This window comes from Ovis aries, chromosome 12, assembly GCF_016772045.2.
Source record: "Ovis aries strain OAR_USU_Benz2616 breed Rambouillet chromosome 12, ARS-UI_Ramb_v3.0, whole genome shotgun sequence".
Classification (NCBI taxonomy): Eukaryota; Metazoa; Chordata; class Mammalia; order Artiodactyla; family Bovidae; genus Ovis; species Ovis aries.
The window spans coordinates 64977729-64997894 of NC_056065.1; the positions used below are offsets into that span (position 1 = coordinate 64977729).

Consider the following 20166-nt stretch of genomic DNA (forward strand, 5'->3'; position numbering starts at 1 on the left):
AGATAAAGGATGGATGAGACTGGATTGCCAGCAGTGACTTTCCTAACCTAAGAAACCATAGCCCCTTACCCAACTCCCGGCCAGAACACACGTCAAGCCTCAAATTTTTTCCTTTATGTTGAATGTCTTAGAAGTACGCCAATTAGTGATTGCTGATTTAACACAAATCATCTTTATTGGGGCACCAGAAAAAAAAAAAAGGTTAAGGTGTAAGTTTGAAAAATAGGCTTTAAGGCATGCCTTAGTGTAATGCTACAGGAGAAGTGGGTAGAGGCAGTAGGGCTGAGAAAACTGCAGAATGGGGAGGCTTGGGGAGAGGTTTACATGGAAATGCAAGTTGGGTTCAGAAGAGGAGGTTCTTTGACATCAGAGACAAACTGCCCATTTAAAGCTTTGGTTCAAGTCAAGCTTTACATCAAAGAAAAGAGAAGAAAGTGTTTCCTTTCTCCTTCATCTCCTTGGATCACATGACCACCCTACTACTGAGGTTGCTGGTGCCTATATTGAATGGTTCAGCTACATGAAATTAACTGGGTTTTCCATGCAGTAGCCTGGAAATGAAATCATCTCTTCGCTTGGAGAAGTTTACAATTAGTTGAAATCACTTCACGTGTGAAGGAAATAACACTAAGGGTGTTTGGGGCAAATTTTTAAAGTGAAAAGTAAGAACTTAGAAATTTGGAGGCAGAAGAGATACTTGTAGTCCAAAGAGATTGAAGATTTCATAAAGATAATGAAACTTGGACTCAAACAGTCTTTGAATCAACTGAGAGACTAGGAAAGAAATTCTAGATGGGGGAATAATACAAGTTTTAGCTCAAAAACCTACATATAAGTCAGCCAAGACTTCCACACTGAGGACATCACAGCGAAAAGGTCAAGGTGAAATAGCAGTTTCACACCCATTGCACTTGTTTACAAAAGTGTAAAGAATGGCATTTTTTTTTTAATTAGATATCTTTTTTCTTCATTGGAGAATCCAGCAAGGGGAAAAAGGGACACCTCAGACAAACAAAACTGAAGCACTGATTGGGGTAAATTTTATTCATCTGTGAACTGAAGTCAGGTCTTTAGGTTTTAGCTCTTAAAAATAAGTTTTATTAAACACCAGTGTGCCAGACACTTTGAGTGTAAAAACAGATACCTCGTCCACCCAGACAGCATCCACTGAACCCCTGAGAAAGACCGCGGCTTAGACACAGCAGACTTTAGGTGAGTGTGGAATGAATAAGCAAATGGAGGCATGACCAGCTGTTGGGTGGAGTCCTCCAAAGTAGGAGGCCGCATTTCCCGGTGTATTTGACCAGGCTTGCCATCCGTCTTTATTTTATAGTGCCATAGAGTTCTGCCTTCTTGGCCTTCCAGAAAAGGGTTTTCTTTCCAAAGTGGCTTTTTTTTTTTTTTTTTTTTTAAGCAACCTTTGTCCTTCTTTTTTTAAAGCAATCATCCTGCCTGTTCTGAATTGGGACCTCACCCGTTCACTCTTGTGCTCTCGAGAAAGCCTGAGACAAGGAGCTGTGCTAGTGGCAATAACTGAGTTAGGATATACAGGAAGATGGAGGAGCATTATTTCATTGTAACCCCAGTCTCACTCAAATAATGATCACTCTTCTTTTTCCTATCATAAAAGTTATTGTTCTTTGAAAATCATGTTATATTTTAATTAAAGCACTATATGTACATAGTTAAAAAAATACTGAAGGCTTATCATGGACAATTATACCCCCTTATCACTTCCCCTCTTATTTGTCAACGTAGTTAAGTCACCATTTTGATTAATTCCTGATGTTGTTGTTTTTATGTGCTTGTTGTTTTTATGTGCTGTGTGCTAAGTTGTTTCGGTTGTATCCGACTCTTTGTGACCCTATGGACTGTAACACACCAGACTCCTCTGTCCATGGGCTTCTCCAGGCAAGGATACTGGAGTGGGTTGCCATTTTTGATGGATTTTGTACATTAGAAATAGTATTCCCTGCAGAACCAGCTGAGTTTTTCTAAAGCAGCAGCCAGTATTTTTTGAGCATTTGTTATGGGGAGACCCGGGTTCAATCCCTGGGTTGGGAAGATCCCCTGGAGAAGGAAATGGCAATCCACTCCAGGACTATTGCCTGGAAAATCCCATGGACAGAGGAGCCTGGTAGGCTACAGCCCATGGGGTCGCAAAGAGTTGGACATGACTGAACGAATTCACTTCACTTCACTATGGGTGAGGCACTGTTTTAAGTGTATTCATGTTAATTCATGTGGCTCCATGTGTGAGATTAAGTACTGTAAATATTCCCATTTTACAAAAGAAAAAACCAAAGCACAGAAAGCACCGAGGAAGTTGCCCAAGATCATATGGCCAGTCATTCTATTAATAGCTCTTGAGGCTAAGCTTTTAGCTGCCATGAGTACCCATCTCTTGAAAGAATGTATGTGTGTGTATATATACACGCTGGTGGTGGTGGTGCTCAGTTGCTCAGTTGTGTCCAACTCTTGGCAATCCCATGAACTGTAGCCTGCCAGGCTCCTCTGTCCATGGGATTTTCCAGGCACAAATACTGGAGTGGGTTGCCATTTCTTTCTCCAAGCTACCATGTGTAAAATAGTTGGTGGGAAACTGCTGAATAGCAGACTGAGCTTAGCTCCATACTCTGTGATGACCTAGATGGATAGAATGAGGGGGATGGGGTGGGAGTGGGAAGGAGGCTCAAGAGGGAGGGGATATATGTATAAATATAGCTGATTCACTTCATTGTACAGCAGAAACTAACACAACATTGCAAAGCAATTATACTCCAATAAATTTTTTTTTAAGTTTTTTGTAAAAGATCTTAGGGAAGAATCAGAAGTTGTGCCAGGATTTGGGGACTTGAATTTAGTTAGTTTGGTAGACAGGATGCTCAGTGGGAGAAACCTACGGGGAGTGAGTTTATATCAAGAAGCAGAATAGTTTAGTCTTTTAATTGGTTTGTTTATTTTTGTAAATACTTCTTTTACCTCTTTTCCTAAGTCCTCGTGTTTTCCTGAGCATATAATAATAATTAGTCTACTAGAGAATCTTCAGGCAAATTCTGAATGAAGAAGCAATCCAGAGCATTCAGAGAAGATGCCCAGACAGATGTTAGATTTTGATATGAAGACTTTAGCACAGAGTTTTTGAAATTGAAACAGCCCTGGAAAAGATTACGGTTTATTTTGGTACATATGTCATTGATGAGAAGACAGTAAGGTGTGAAAGTAGATGCAAATTTCACCATTCTAGGAAACAACTGTAAGAGCCTTTCTTACCTGAAAGAGCAGCATTTCTAGAACTCTTGCCTTTCTCCTTCCTTACCTAATATGTACTTTTATGAGAAATGTTAACTGTTTAATAATTTTGGCATTATAAACTCACTCCAGCACTCACCTCCATCTAATTGTCTCATGTTAAAGTCAGTTCCCTTGATTATAAATGTAACCTTGTAGCAGATCTTTGTCTGCAAAGCTTGAGAGAACCAGTTATGGGCCGGTGAGTTATTAACAATGGAAGAATTGATAGGATCTAGAAAGTGGTGATGATTCCATACCATCTAAAGCCAAGTCAAACCATTTTATTCCCTTCCAGCTCTAAAAACTTGATTCTATACACATATTTGTTGTTGTTCAGTTGCTAAGTTGTGTCCGACTCTTTGTGACCCCATGGACTGCAGCACGCCAGGCTTCCCCATCCTTCACTGTTTCCCAGAATTTGCTCAGATTCATGTTCATTGAGTTGATGATGCTATCCAACCATCTCGTCTTCTGTTGTCCCCTTCCCCTGCCTTCAATCTTCCCCAGCATTAGGGTCTTTTCCAGTGAGTCGACTCTTTGCATTAGGTGGCCAAAATACTGGAGCTTCAGCTTCAGCATTAGTCCTTCCAATGAATATTCAGGGTTGATTTCCTTGAGGATTCATTGATTTGATCTCCTTGCATTTTATGTCAAAAGTGAGGTCCAAAGATTTGGTGGGAAACAGTTGTCTTTAGTTTGATGGAGCTGCCCCTCTCTGGTATGGTCTGAGGAATAAGATCCTATCACCACAGCAGTGCTTCTACCCCAGATATATTTTGACTGGCACAGCCTGCAACTATTTACACAGAGAGAAGGGGGAGCAGGTTTGAAATGGGGTGTCAGCCTACTGTTTCTGACGTGCATTTTAACAAGCCACTTGACAAGATCAACAAGAAGAAAAGGAACATCGTGAACAGGTGTGAGGGAGCCGGAGGAGGACGGTCTGCTGTTCACTCCTCTTAATCAAGTTGGCACATTGTCCTGTCACCAGGACTCTGGCTGTTAACAGTGGCTCTGCTAATTCCCTCCAGTGTGGGATCTGATGAAGGGGGCATAAAACCCCCCATGATTTCCCCTGTGCCCTAAATAAAAGGAAAAATGGATTTCTGAGGTGGTCATGTCACGGCCACAGCCTGAAATGTTCTGTTCATCCACCCAGAGTGTCATTCATGAAGGCGGCATTGCCATGGAAATGTGTGACACGTTGGTTGACAAGTTGTCTATTTCCAGATGGGCATCTTCATCCCCAGCATGAGCCTTTGAGAGATTTGACAGCCTGTTTTTAAGTCTTGGCTTTGTACAGGCTGTGGTTTATCTAAGGGCCTTGCTGGCTTTTTTTGTTTCACACTGTGATGGATTTTGTGCAGTGTGTTGTGTAAGTAATAATGATAGGTCTGGCTTTGCAGACGTGGCTGTTTGTTTTTTTTTTCTTTCTTTTTTATCCAATCAAAGCGTGTTCCATGAAATTGGCATTGGCTAGCCAGCCGTGTTTGTTAATGACACACTAAAACCTATCCTCTTTCTAAACTGGTGATGTTATAGAAAGTCTGTATGTGGGATAATTCTGCCTTGAAAGTCATGTAGCCCGCAGCTTTTCTTCATCGAAGAGAAGTACTACAAAAATATTAATAGTTTTTCTACTACTTTCAATTAAGTTTTGTTTCCTGGATGGATAAAAAGAGAATGAAGTTTGAATATCACTCCCCTTTAGAGAGTGTCTGCTATGAGCTGTTGCTTGATATGGGAAGGGACAGCTGACAAGGCCAGGGTAGGTCCCCTCTAAGGAGAGACCTTTTACTATGCTGCAGGTGAAGGGCCATCTTTCAGAAGGTTCTGCTTGGGACCTAAAACGTGCTTTCCCCATCTTATCACATGAGGTTGTGTGTCCTCCAGACAAAATCATAGAGTCTGCTGGAATTGTGTTTTAAAAAAATAAATATGTGTATGTGTAATTTAAGTAATCAGAGACACCGTAAGTCATTAACATCATAATTTAGTTAAGTTAAATGTTAGTAATTATCCCAGTGAACTATCATTTATAAATATTAATGTTCCAAACTGAAGTTAGGGAGTCCCTCTTTAGCTATTTTTTCCCCTTTATTTTTATCTCTATATAATTGTACTGGAGGCATAATTAGTCAGTGTCTTTTCTTTTCAATTAGCAAGAGCTTTTCCTACTTCTGAGTAAATAATTCCTAATTAAATGCACCAATTTTATTGATTTACTTTTATTTTTTTTCTCTTCTGCATACCAAATTGAAATGTGAAATTCTTACACATTGTAATTGTGGATCAGAACCCACTGATTAACTTGTTAATACATTCAGGATGTGGTATTCCTAAAGGACTCATTACTGTAGACTTGTACCAGTCTTTCTAATTTCTTTAGAAAGAAGCAGGATCAATAACTACCTTGAATTGTCAGAAGGAAAAAACAATTGGCCTCGTGAATAAGGAGTCTTGATTCAGAAATGTGCAAATATATTAATTTCATAAGGATGATAATTTTGAGAAACATTGGAACAGCATAATTACTAAAGAAACATTACCATAACAAACATCTTTGGGGTGTAGCATATTGAGGGATAGTATGAGGAAGCCTGAAACTATTTTGGAAATGGTATTATAAATAAGGTAAGAAATTATGTAAGAATATAGACGTTGTAGCAAATTAACTGCAGACAATAAGAAACTATATTGCAGCTTCCTAGTGATAGATATCTATCTACCTGTTCTGTACATTATTCCATGCCCTTTGCTAGGCAATCATCATTTTATTGGTTGATGAAATTTTCTAGTTCCATAATGTCTGTGATTTTTCTCCCCACATACTAAAGATGACTCAAAGTCACGCCTGTTCTTGACCTTAGTGTACCCAAGTCAGTTCCTGGTGACAGAAATCTGGTGAAAATGTCAGCATTGTCATCACCAAACCTCTCTCCTGGAAAAGAACTTTAATTGCAAGTTTTCCCAAGTTTGACCTACGCTGTGTTTCGATGTTGGAATTTGTTGTACTGTCTTTCTCTGGCTGTTGCAAAGTCCAGGTCCCGTCCATGGCCCACTCTACTCTCCAGCCTTGACTGATACACCTACCAATTAGAGCCATGCTCCTCTCGTGTGTGACTTTACAGAGAGGTTAAGAAAACGTCTGTATATATCATATGAAATTGTTGCAGACTGTTGCACATTTAATATGTGAATCATCAATAGGAAAATTTCAACTTCCAATTGTTTACATCTATTTGTTGATCAGTCAAGCTCGTTGCTTTTACTTTGTTTTTTCCAAAGAGAAAAATTTAGGTGTGAATGTACTGTATAACACTGCTGCCACAGGTATTTTGAACTAATGTTCTCATGGAGGAAAATCTCCGTAGATCATTATGGGATATGCCCTATTACGTATAAATTCCAAATATTGTTTGGAGATGGAACAACCTCCATTTCCAGTGACACCATCTGCTCTCTGTAAAAGAACCAGGCAGTGCCACTTTTGTTAGCGGCCTTCATGATGCTGAATTTTTCCCAGTGGACAGAGGAGAGCACTTCATAAAAAGAGGCTAGTTAAGCATCTTCCAGATTGTTTCAAATGAACCATATATAAAGGCCACAGGGAAAAAGGCTCTAACAAATTGTGTTGTTTGGCTTTTCTTACTGACACTTTCTACCGTTGTGAAAAAAGTTATAGAATGTCTTCTCTTTTTTGGCACTCAGATGAGTATAGGATCAAACCGGTGGAAGAGGTCAAATACATGAAAAATGGGGCAGAAGAGGAGCAGAAAATAGCAGCCAGGAACCAAGAAAACTTGGTAAGAACTGCATTTCTTGTATAACAATGAATTTTGGTGACACCTTTATAATAAAATCTGCACTGCATGTTTAAACTGCAACATAACGCTCCAGCGCAAGATTTCTTGAAAATGCCATTGCTATTTATAGCTTGCTTGGAGGCTGCACCATTTACTCCTGTATCCTGTTTGTTTTCAAACAAACCCTTCTTTAATCTTGATAGAGGATGCTCCAGGAGAAACAGCAGGTTTTTTAATGTTTCAAAATGATTAAATTTAAAGGAAAAATCATGACATAGGATTGAGTTTTATGGGGCGAGAACCTTCTTTTTTTCTTTCTTTGCATCCTTTAACTCAATGCAGATCAGAGTGAATGGCTAAGTTTTATTATTGTTGATATGTAGTATTTTAAGGAAGTTGCTTTTCAAAGGAAAATAAGGTACTTAGAAGGTAAGTCTTTATCAAATAGTACTTCACATTCACCGTGTTAAGGTATTATGGGTTTTGAGTTAATGTGAGAATTCTAATGATCTGAAACAGATAGTTAGAAACCTCTTCCTCTAAAACAAATCAATAATCATATTCCACCTTAATATTTCATATCTGAAAAAACATTTAGTAAATTATCATATTAGCTGATTTAAGACATTACAGATTGTTAAGAATATGCATTTATTCAGTTGTGTTGGAGCAACACTGTTTTTCTCTTTTATTTTGGGATTAATTACTGCTATTTTTTCATGTTTCAGTGAATACATTTTTAAGAAGCTTACAATGTCATAAATATTTTCACTTGACTTAAACTCCTTTTTCCGTGTTATGCTTTGTTTTTATGATTTCTGCTACAGCAGAAGGAGTTGGCAGAATGTTAACCAGTGCTCAGGAGTATTTAAGGCTGTCATTTTCCATGATACTCTAATGAACATAACAGGCTCATTCTTTTTCCTCTGTTCTTTTCTGAATATATAACCTATGACTTGCAGTGCTCAAATATCAACAGCTGAATATTTTAGATCATTTTAAAGGAGCCAAAATACTTTGATGGAATTTTACTTCATAAACGGAATTTGGATTTTAAGGTATCCTTTAAGTCACAGAGGTTCATCATACCTTAGGTTTTAACATCAACACTTTAATTAGTCCTGGGTGTTCACTGGAAAGACTGATGTTGAAGCTGAAACTCCAATATTTTGGCCACTTGATGCAAAGGGTTGACTCATTTGAAAAGACCCTGATGCTGGGAAAGATTGAGGGCAGGAGGAGAAGGGGATGATAGAGAATGAGATGGTTGGATGGCATCACGGACTCAATGGACATGGGTTTGGGTAGACTCCAGCATTTGGTGATGGACAGGGAGGCCTGGTGTGCTGCGGTTCATGGGGTCGCAAAGAGTTGGACACGACTGAGCGACTGAATTAAACTGAACTTAAATCCAGAAAAAGGTAGCTATGACTGAACAGTGAAATTCATATTATCAGGCTTTTTATATAGAAATTGTTGTGCTTTGAATAGATACATAGAATATTTGAGTAGCTGAAACATCAGTGGTCATTTTTTCCACTCTGTTTTACTGAAAATCAGAGTTTGTCTTGCTTGATATAATTTCATCTTAAGTTATAAATCTCATCGTGAGTAACAGTATTTCCATTGAATGCTAAAGACACACTGGTGACCAGTTAGCCAGTAACTGTTTCTTAGATGTAACTGTCTACTTTCCATGTTTGTATCTCTGAAATCCTAAAGAAAGCAATGACTTTTATCTTACAGCTTGTGAGTCCTTCCTCAGTGTTGTTAGGGCCAATACAACTTTTTTCCGTTTTCTCCCAGTTTCATAATCTATAGACTCCTTGAGGCTAGTATTCTTTTTCAGCACTGTGGCCAAAGTTGATGCTAGTGCTTTTCCATGCAGACTGAATGGGGAGATTCAGACAGAGAGAAATCTCTGGCCCTATTTATTCACGGATTATCTATGCCAACCCCACACTTTTTCACTCTGCCCTTCAATCAGAGTCCAGACTAATAAGAAGAGTTTTCAAGTATCTAAAGATTTAGAAGGAAATGGGGAACTAAACGGTTGTTTCTGGTTCTGAGATTTCTAGATTGCTTCACAAAATTAAATGATTTTCAGTTATCTGGAGGTATGTTACCCTTATCACCTCCATGTTGGGGGATGCATAATTAAGTACTAACCATGCATATCATTTGAGAAAACAAATAGCCTCCTAAATTTGAAACTTACATTGGAAAGTGGATAAGAAAGACTTAGCAATTCTTTATTTTCACACCCATTAAAATAATCTGAGAGTCAAGATGTTCTCATGTTTCAAAAATGATTTTAAGATGTAGCTTGAAGTATTTTTTTAAAAGATTTTTTGTTTACCCAAATTATTGAAACTAAGGGGAGTTGGCAAACATAACCAAGGCATATGGCATGATGGTGACAACCATGGGCTCTGGAAGCAGAAATTGCTTTGGTTCAAATTTCAGCTCTGCCACTGACTCGTTGCAGAATCCAGTCACTTCACTTGTGTAAATCTCTGCCCATCCATTGAGGGAAAAGACAGTGCTTCACGGTGTTCTTGGCAGGATTACACAAGATGACTGTTATAAAATTTTGAGTGCAGTGTCTGGGACAGGTGAGAGGTGATTAAGTGAATATTTTAGGCTAATGCCAGTGTTACATGTGTTTTTGAAATCTCTTGCTCTGGAACTATGAAATTACTTAAATGAATTAAGTTTTGAACACCTGTTATGCACAAGGCCCCTTACATGTATTGAGAGACACTGTGCCCTTAAGGTCATTGTTCTTAAGGAGATTACAGTAAAGTTGAGAGGAATGTTCAGGTCGACCAGTAGGTTATTGAGTGCCCCTGTGTACAAGGCTTTGTACCAAACTCTTCAAACAATCACAAAAATAAGGAAACCACTGACCCTCACCATGAGGACCTTGTACTGCAATACACAAGGTAAGTACCAAATCAGTATAAATAAAGCAGGGTTAGATAAATAAAACAAGACTGACTTGAAAAAGGCAACACAAAGACCTGCTGATATCCAAGGAAGTAGCTGTCTTGTCTGTGTGGTATCAGGACCTACTTCATGAAAGAGCTGGCCTTTAAAAATGGGCCTCAAAGGATAGAATGAGGAAGAGTGCTCAGGTGGAAGTAACAGAGATGGAAAATGCAAGATGTATTTAATAAAAAGTACAACGTCCTATTTGACTGTGAAGTGGGAAGAGGCAGGAGAAGGCATCAGTAGATGCTGCTGCTGCTAAGTCACTTCAGTCGTGTCCGACTCTGTGCGACCCCATAGACGGCAGCCTACCAGGCTCCCCCGTCCCTGGGATTCTCCAGGCAAGAACCCTGGAGTGGATTGCCATTTCCTTCTCGATGAGCAGTGGTGAATTAGAATCAAAATGTAGATGGGGTCATACATAAAGCTTTGATGTCCAGTTAAGAGATCCAGAATAATTCAGTGGATTCATGGGAGCCTTTGAAGGTTTGAAGGAAGAGATGGGCCACATGAGATTATGGTTCTGGAAAGTTATGTGACTTCAGCAGGTATAATATGGATCAGTGTGGGAGATCATTCATAATAGTTTTTGTAAGAGATGATGTGCCTGAACCAAGGTGGTAACAGGGAGAATAGAAAAGATTTAACAAGGTTGTAATAGAAGCAACAGAATTTGACAGCTCATTGCCAGCATTAAAAGAAGGCAGAAGAATCAAGAGATAATGATAATAACAAGACCGTGAAATCTGGAAAGATGACCAGTGGTGATGAGAATAACTGGTGACCTCAAGGAAATGATAAAATTACTAGGAAGACCGTGTTTGATGAAAATACAAAGTGTTCATTCTTTCATTATTCATTACTCAGTCTTGCTCACCCTTGAAAGATCAGATATGGTTCACAAGACAGAAAGGGAAGCCTCCACACATATGACACTGTAATAATGGCAGTCACAGAGCACCTGTAGTGCTACCAGGGTCTTATAAGCTCTGCGCTTTGGGGGCTTCAGAGGCACATGATGTAAATCTCATCCTAAGGATCTCACTTTCTGGTAGCAGATAGAAGACATGTGACCTCAGTGACCACAACTCAAGGTACCTTGCAAATGTAGAGGTTGGTTTTGAGCTAGCAAAGATTAAGGAACTTTCAGAATATCCATGCAAAGGAGTCTAGCAAAGTCCACACCTATGAGTGTGTGGAATTTGTCGCCAGGGACATGTTAGGTATTCAGTATATTTTTGTTTGCTTCAATGGATGGAGGAATATATGAATATGAATATGAATATATGTACCTAGTAGTTGCTCGATAGTATTTAGATTTCCAGGTCACTTGGGCACTTTGACCACATTTTCTATGGATGGCAGAGATCATGCAAGTTTTCTGCAGCTGATGATGAATCATTTGTTTATCAGTAACTTATGTAATCAGTACAAAGATGTGCATTCATGCAATTTTCACCATTGTTGAGCACCCATGTATTTCACTTTAATTCTCTCAGATTTTAATTCCTTCTTCAGGAAGGTGGTATAAAGTAGTAACATTGGCTTTGGAGATTATATATAAACATATATCAATTGGATCTTAGGTTATTTCTAGCTTTGGAATTTTGGTCAAATATCTGAGTCTTCTGAACTTCAAGTTCCTCATCTGGAATCTGGGAGTTATGAAATTATTGAAGTATTAGAAGAGAACCTAGGTGAATATGTTTAGAATAGGGGGCTTTCTTAAAACATAGAAAGTAAAAGCTATGAAGAAAGAAAAATAGTTTATTTCATTAGATCAAAATTAAGTACTTTGTATGACAGTCTAACTACAAAAAAAAGTAGTTAATAGGTTAGCAATAGTCTGGGAGAAAATATTTATGACATAAAAGACAAAGGACTAGTACAGAGATTTCTAAAGAACACTTGTAAATAATTAAGAAAAAGTTAATCCACTAGAAAAATAGGTGAATGAAATGAACAGATGGTTCACAGTAGTGGATATTAGGCAATAACATATGAAAAGATATTCCACCTTGCTAGTGGAGACACTACTTACTCCCTTACCCAACTGGCTGCATTAGAAGACTCTGAGAAATGCTGACTTCAATCCAGAGTGGGCTCACTGGATGGCTGCTGGGGTACTGTCTAGGACACCTCTGTGCTTTTGCTCTCTGAGTTCAATATGTGCTTTCCAAGAGCCAATGTGATGCTTTCCAAACCTGTTCATACTGGTTGAATGTCATTGTAATTATGTAATTCAGTTAAGTAATGTGTAAACCAATGAAACACAAGTGTGGAAAGAGAGCTCTTTTATAAAAATTAGAGCTCTATTAGAGCTCTAAAAACTTTTTTTAAAAATTAAATGCTTTAGAAAATCTTGATGAAGGTACATTACTAAAAACCTGTGGCTAAATTAAATTAAATTCTGCACTCAGAGTATTTCACAAGGCTTTTACATTTCGCTTCACTTAAGATACCAAACCATGGAGTCTTCGATGTACATTCTAAGGGTATGGCTAATGCAGAAAGTATATGTATGGCCCCTGACAGTGATCCCTTACTTGAGAAACTTTGTTCCTGTATCAGAAGTTGGGAGGGAAATGCACAACTGTGTATTTTAAAGCAAAGAGCATGCTTACTGTATATATACTTTTTTTTTTTATATTGCCCTACTTTAGCTCACTTTATCATTGAATTGCCAGCCCAGATGGTGTAGCCTAATACAATTTGTATTATAATGAGGGGAATGCGTACTAAAACATGATTCCTTAGCTTGGAAAAACTTTGAGATTGATAATATCAGATTTTGGCGTAGCTGTAGGAAAGTATTTATTCACATACTAGTGGTAAACATCTTAGAGGACAAGTTAGCAGTACCTATTCAAACTTAAACATGCGCTCAGCGTCACGCAGCACTTCCATATCTTGATAGCCACCCAAGCAGCTGCCCTTGTGAATAAGAAAGCTTGCACAAGACTTTCACCACATCATTTTTATTAGTGAAAAATTGAAAATAACTTTCATACTATCCCTAGAAGAATACTACAGGTATAGTACGTCTTCATGCATGCTTAGTCATGTCCTACTCTTTGTGACCCCATGGACTGTAGCCCACCAGGCTCTTCTGTCCATGAGATTTCCTGGGCAAGAATACTGGAATGGGTTGCCATTTCCTTCTCCAGGGGATCTTCCCAACCCAAACCTGCATCTCTTGCATCTCCTGTATTAAAAGGCAGATTCTTTACCACTGTGTCACCTGGGAAGCCCAAAGCTATAGTACATTAGACAGCAATTTAAAAGAATGAGTTAGAACTTATGAACTGTCAGGGAGAAATACAAATGGTAAATTGGGTATGTATAATATGGTACCGTTCACTTTTTTGTTTAAGTGAAGTACAATAGCAACACTCTACATTTTCTATAAGTGCTCATAAATGTATAGGGATCCATAGAAAAACCTGCATGGATATGTCCCTAACTACTGTTAGTGGGCCTCTGAGTTAATAGGGGATATAAGTATGGCCAGGCTCAGTATCCTCCTCTATAAAATAGGGATAATAACGGAACCCACTTTAGCAGGAAGTTGTGAAAATTTAAGTAAGATATTCCAATAATCTCTTAGCACAGTTTCTGGCATAGAAAACACCACTGTTGGCTGTTGTCAGCAGTGGAGTTGGATTGGGTGGGAAGAATGAGAAAGGATTGGGCATGTTGGAAAAGGGGATTTTTATCTTTCTATTTAATATTTTAATTTTTAAAAGGAAATTGTTGTTGTTGTTCAGTCACTCAAACATGTCTGACTCTTTGTGACCCCCAAGGACTGCAGCACACCAAGCTTCCCTATCCTTCACCATCTCCCAGAGCTTGCTCAAACTCATGTCCATTGAGTTGGTGATGCCATCCAACTATCTCATCCTCTATTGTCCCCTTCTCCTCCTGCCTTCAGTCTTTCTCAGCATCAGGGTCTTTTCTAATAAGTTGGCTTTTCACATCCAAAGTATTGGAGCTTCAGCTTATAAAAGAAAATATATTATTTGTGTGATTTGAAATTTATTTTGAGGGGGATAATAATAAGAAAACTTCAGTAACAATTTGGATATTTGGAATCTGTAATGTGTCATTTTCTCACTATCTTAAATATCCTCAGTTTTTTACCATTCCCTGATATCTGATTAATAACAGACAAGCTCAAAGAGCTCAAGGAAACTCAAGGACTATCCAGCTTCCTTTTATGTAGGTTAATAGTTTTGCATATAAATAATTTAAGAGTAAATTATGCCAGTCCTGACAGTATTCAGTCCACTTGCATCTCTAAAAACAAATAAAAAACATTCTAGTTTTAGTTTTGAGGATTTCTCTCTCACTGTATACTAAAACATGCTCATATTTTCCTTGATTAACATTTGTCATTCTTGAGCTGTTCTCCCTTCAGTTGAGTTCAGTCACTCAGTCATATCCAATTCTTTGTGACCCCATGAACTACAGCATGCCAGGCTTCTCTGTCCATCGCCAATTCCCGGAGCTTGCTCAAACTCATGTCCATCGAGTCAGTGATGCCATCCAGCCATCTCATCCATATCGTCCCCTTCTCCTCCTGCCTTCAAGCTTCCCCAGCATCATGGTCTTTTCAAATGAGTCAGTTCTTCACATCAGGTTGCCAAAGTATTGGAGTTTCAGCTTCAGCATCAGTCCTTCCAATGAATATTCAGGATTGATTTCCTTTAGGATGTACTGGTTGGATCTCCTTGCAATCAAGCATCAGTTCTTCGGTGCTCAGCTTTCTTTATAGTCCCAACTCTCACATCCATAATGGAAAAACCATAGCTTTCACTAGGCAGACCTTTGTTGGCAAAGTAATGCCTCTGCTTTTTAATATGCTGTCTGACTTGGTCATAACTTTTCTTCCAAGGAGCAACCGTCTTTTAATTTCATGGCTGCAATCACCATCTGCAGTGATTTTGGAGCCCCCCCCCCATAATAAAGTCTGTCACTGTTTCCACTGTTTCCCCATTTATTTGCCCTGAAGTGATAGGACCAGATACCATGATCTTAGTTTTCTGAATATTGAGTTTTAAGCCAACCTTTTCACTCTCCTTCCCTGGTGGCTCAGAGGTCTGCCTCCAGTGTGGGAGACCCAGGTTCGATCCCTGGGTCGGGAAGATCCCCTGGAGAAGGAAATGGTAACCCACTCCAGTATTCTTGCCTGGAGAATCCCATGGACGGAGAAGCCTGGTAGGCTACAGTCCATGGGGTCCCAAAGAGTTGGATACAACTGAGCGACTTCACTTTCACTTTCTTTCACTTTCATCAAGAGGCTCTTTAGTTCTTCTTCGCTTTCTGCCATAAGGGTGGTGTCATCTGCCTATCTGAGGTTATTGATATTTCTCCTGGCAATCTTGATTCCAGCTTGTGCTTCATCCAACCCGGCATTTTGCATATAAGTTAAGTAAGCAGGGTGACAATATACAGCCTTGATGTGCTTCTTTCCCAATTTGGAACCAGTCCGTTGTTCCATGTCCAGTTCTAACTGTTGCTTCTTGACCTGCATACAGATTTCTCAGGAGGCAGGTCAGGTGGTCTGGTATTCCCATCTCTTTAAGAATTTTCCACAGTTTGTTGTGATTCACACAGTCAAAGGCTTTGGCATAGTCAGTAAAGCAGTAGATGTTTTTCTGGAACTTTATTGCTTTTTCAATGATCCAACGGATATTGGCAATTTGATCTCTGGTTCCTCTGCCTTTTCTAAATCCAGCTTGAACATCTGGAGTTCACAGTTCACATACTGTTGAAACCTGGCTTGGAGAATTTTGAGCATTACTTTACTAGCGTGTGAGATGAGTGCAATTGTGCGGTAGTTTGAACATTCTTTGGCATAGCCTTTCTTTGGGATTAGAATGAAAACTGACCTTTTCCAGTCCTGTGGCCACTGCTGAGTTTTCCAAATCTGTTGGCATATTGAGTGTAGCACTTTCACAGCATCATCTTTTAGGATTTGAAAGAGCTCAACTAGAATTCCATCGCCGCCACTAGCTTTGTTCGTAGTGATGCTTCCTAAGTAAGGCCCACTTGACTTCACATTCCAGGATGTCTGGCTCTAGGTGAGTGATCACACCATCATGGTTGTCTGGATCATGAAGATCTGTTTTGTATAGCTCTTCTGTGTGTTGTTGCCATCTCTTCTTAATATCTTCTGCTTCTGTTAGGTCCATACCATTCCTGTCCTTTACCATGCCCATCTTTGCATGAAATGTTCCCTTGGTATCTCTAATTTTCTTGAAAAGATCTCTAGTCTTTCCCATTGTATTTTCCCCCCTATTTCTTTGCATTGATCTTTGAGGAAGGCTTTCTTATCTCTCCTTGCTCTTCTTAGAACTCTGCATTCAACCATTTGATGCTGGTTTTTCGGGGTTTGTTTATTGGGGGAGGTTGGGTTTGGAGTTTTGGTATGTATTTCCTAGATTTATATGTATAATAGTTTTAGACTCACTATTTCCAGATATCTTTGTATAAATAAGAACACTCTTTTCTATCAAGTGACACAGGTCATGGGTGGGTAAATTTTGATCTTAGTCTTATCCATAGAATTAAAGACTGAGTTGAAACATGCTTTTCTAAGTCACCAATTCCTGAGTACAATCAAGTAGCAAGATAAAAAATAGAGCATTGTAATAGGCTTTAGTGGAAAAGGAGAATGGAATCAAGTTTTAGGTGTGCCCTCTTCTTGCCTATTGAGTTGTTAGAGCTTCTATACCTGTCTCCAGTGCATTACATTTCCAGTAAACGTCAGGACATCCGGTGGCAGGAATGAAGGCCCAGAGGTTAGGAGACATCTTTGATAAGAGCAAATGTTCCAGAAACCAACCAGAGCTTTCTTTGGAGCACTGGCATTCGGCTGGTGAGAATTGGGAAGTGGCCCTGACCCACAGAATTTGCCATGGTTGGAGCAGTCCCCTGGAGGAGGCTGCTGTTCTCCAAAGCATTGGACTGATTGACAGCCTGAAGCAAACCAGAGCAGTCTGCAGTTTCTTCAGTACCTATAGGTCGACAAGAAAACTAAGTGCTCAAGACCACCGTCACTCTACGCCTGTGAGGAACAAAAAGCATGTGAATGAACATTGTAAACTTTGCCTCAATAAGTAGTCTCTGACTGTTTTATGATCTCAGGGATGGTAGCCTGCCATGCTTCTCTGTCCATGGGATTTTCCAGGCAAGAGTACTGGAGTGAGTTGCCATTTCCTACTCCAGGGGATCTTCCCGACCCAGGGATTGAACCTGCATCTCTTGCATCTCCTGCACTGGCAGGCAACTTCTTTACCACTGAGCCACCTGAGAAGCACAATAAAATATATACCTCTCATCTAGACACTCATAGTTGGGAACCCTCAAAGTGTTGATTTAAAGTCGTCTTTTTAACAAGTACGACATTTACTTATCATCCCATGACTCTGTAGAACAGCTAATATAATAGCAAACTGACTTTTCTGTTTAAAGGTTGTTCTTGGTGATCTTAGGAATAATTGTTTATCTTTTGAGTGCTTGTCTCAAATGGAAGGTCAAGTAATTATTTTTGGAAACCAAATAATGCAAAAGACCATGACTTTGAATTGAACCAATCTCCCAAGTCATTTAAACATTCCTAGCACTCTGGAGAATAAGGCAAAATAAACTGACAAGAGTCAAGCTAGTATTATAGACATAGAGTCAAGCTTTACAAAGCACCTTGCTTCCCCTACCACCCTCCCCTTTCCCCTCCTTCCTTCAAGGTGCCTATTGGATTTGAGCTCAGGCTGGGGCTGGAAAGGGTTGTGAAGGTGGGGCATTGGACTTGAAGGAATCCTGGTTCCCAAACCAGAGTGAGGATAGGGGGTGGTCCTGAGAACATCTGACTTAGACAAGAGAGACCTTGCCCTCAAGCAGCCTCATTAGTGTCGCTTTAGCACAAGACTCATCCCCAAAGATTCCCAGCTTCTAGCTCAGTGAGTGGTCTCATTCTCACTTCCTGTTCTCTCATGTCTGTGACATTGACACCAGCCTCATGTTCCTCCAGATAACAAGAGACAGCATCAAGACCTCAGACGTTTCTGAAGGGAATAGCCTCTCACGTGAACTTCAGTTCTGGGGACTCCATCCTCTTTCGTGTGTTGTGACACAGAGGGAATGGGAAAGACGAATGCTGTCTCTTCGCTGATCTTAGAAATCATCCTTTGTCCAGCTAGTATTTTTGTGTTACCTGAGCCAGGCACATTAAGGGTCCTAAAGATTCTCCTGGCACTGTGGTTAATTTACTTTATAGTAGAATGGGAGTAGAAGGGATGAGGGATTTGTTAAATTGACCTTCTAAGATTGAAGTGTTGAACAGAAGCAAAGTTCCTGATTATGGAAAAGAATATTATGAGAACAAAGGAAGGCCCACAAAGTGCTTTGTAAACATAAAGTCCAACACAAATTATAGTGATTATTGATGTCCCTACTTAAAAGGACACCTGGATTTGTTTCTGAGATTAGTTGCTGCTTCAGGTGGAAACAAGTTAACAAAAGAGTTAATACCTATTCCCCTTGAAGAAAGACATATTATCGTGTGTGTGTGTGTGTGTGTGTGTGTGTGTGTGTGTGTGTTAGTTGCTCAGTTGTGTCTGACTCCTTGTGACCCCATGGACTGTAGCCCACTAGGCTCCTCTGTCCAAGGAATTCTCCAGGCAAGAATACTGGAGTGGTAGGAAATGGCAACCCACTCCAGCATTCTTGCCTGGAGAATCCCAGGGATGGCAGAGCCTGGTGGGCTGCCGGTCTATGGGGTCACGCAGAATCGGACATGACTGAAGCGACTTAGCAGCAACAGCAGCAGCAGCAACCATTCCCTTCTTCAGGGGATCTTCCCTACCCAGGAACTGAACCTGGGTCTCCTGCATTGCAGGTGGATTTTTTACCCTCTGAGCCACCGGGGCAGCCCTATGTCATCATAGTACACTTAAAGGATAGTATTAAAGTGCACAATTTCCCCCTGCTATCTGAAAGTAGTGCTGCTATGAAGCCTGTAAGCTGAAATGGTGTAAAGGGAAAAAGCAGTTACCTTAGGACACATCTTGCTAATGGAGGCACACAATAAGCTGAGATACAGCACAGATGTTCACAGACATGGTACAAAACTACAGCAGCTTCATGCTGAGATGCTGAGCGTAGTTCCCAGGAAAGGAGCTTGGTGGTGCCACTCTCGCTGTGTGGGGGACCCACTGCCTTTCTAACAAAACTGGAGCAAAACAAATGCTGAATGTTCTTTTCCTATTTTCGCCTTTTCCCCTAATAACAAAAATCCTCTTCGGATTTCTTTCAGCATCCAAAACAGGTACTAACGTAGTTCTTTTATAAAGGCAAAGTGGTATAAAGCAAACTTTGAAAAAGCAAGGGATACCTGTACCCAAGAGATATAGAAACCCATGAACTGAAGGTGGTTTCTGGAGCAGCTTCAATTGTCATTCCAACAGCTAAGCATAGCAGAACATGACTGAAACCCTCTTTCAAATAGCCTTTCTTCTTTTCCATATTAATACACTGACCTGACCATAGGCAGGTAAAAATGGTGTTAGGGGTTTGGTACAACATATCACTTTTTTTATAACCAGTTTTTAAATTGAAATATAGTTCATTTACAATGTTGTGTTAGTTTAAAGTGTACAGAAAAGTGATTCAGTTGTATAGACATGTATTTTTTCAGACTTTTTTGCATTATAAGTTATTATAAGATTGAATATATCTCCCAGTACTGTACAGTAGGCCCTTATTGTTTATCTTTTTTATAAATAGTGTGTATACATTAATCCCAGACTTTAGATTTATTCCTCACTCTCTCTTTCCTTTGGCAACCCATACAATTGTTTTCTATGCCTGTAAGTCTATTTTTGTTCTGTAAATAAGTTCATTTGTGTCATTTTAAAATTAATTTTTATATAATTTTTTATAATTTCTATAATATCAAGTGATATCATATATTTATATTTCTCTGGTTTTCTTCGCTTAGTATTATTTTCTCTGGGTCCATCCATGGTGCTGCAAATGGCATCTTTTTTATGGCTCAGTAATATTCCACTGTATG

The 20166-nt window shown here is 39.5% G+C and overlaps 1 protein-coding gene across 2 annotated transcripts in view; it reads left to right on the forward strand.

The window, feature by feature from the left end:
• The window catches only part of C12H1orf21 (chromosome 12 C1orf21 homolog), a 247069-nt gene that overhangs the window by 121697 nt on the left and 105206 nt on the right, over positions 1-20166 (forward strand). For both annotated transcript variants that reach the window (XM_042229198.2, XM_015099359.4), the window contains one exon: positions 7006-7100. In XM_042229198.2, the coding sequence (XP_042085132.1) occupies positions 7006-7100 (95 nt within the window). The remainder of the gene's footprint in view (positions 1-7005; positions 7101-20166) is intronic.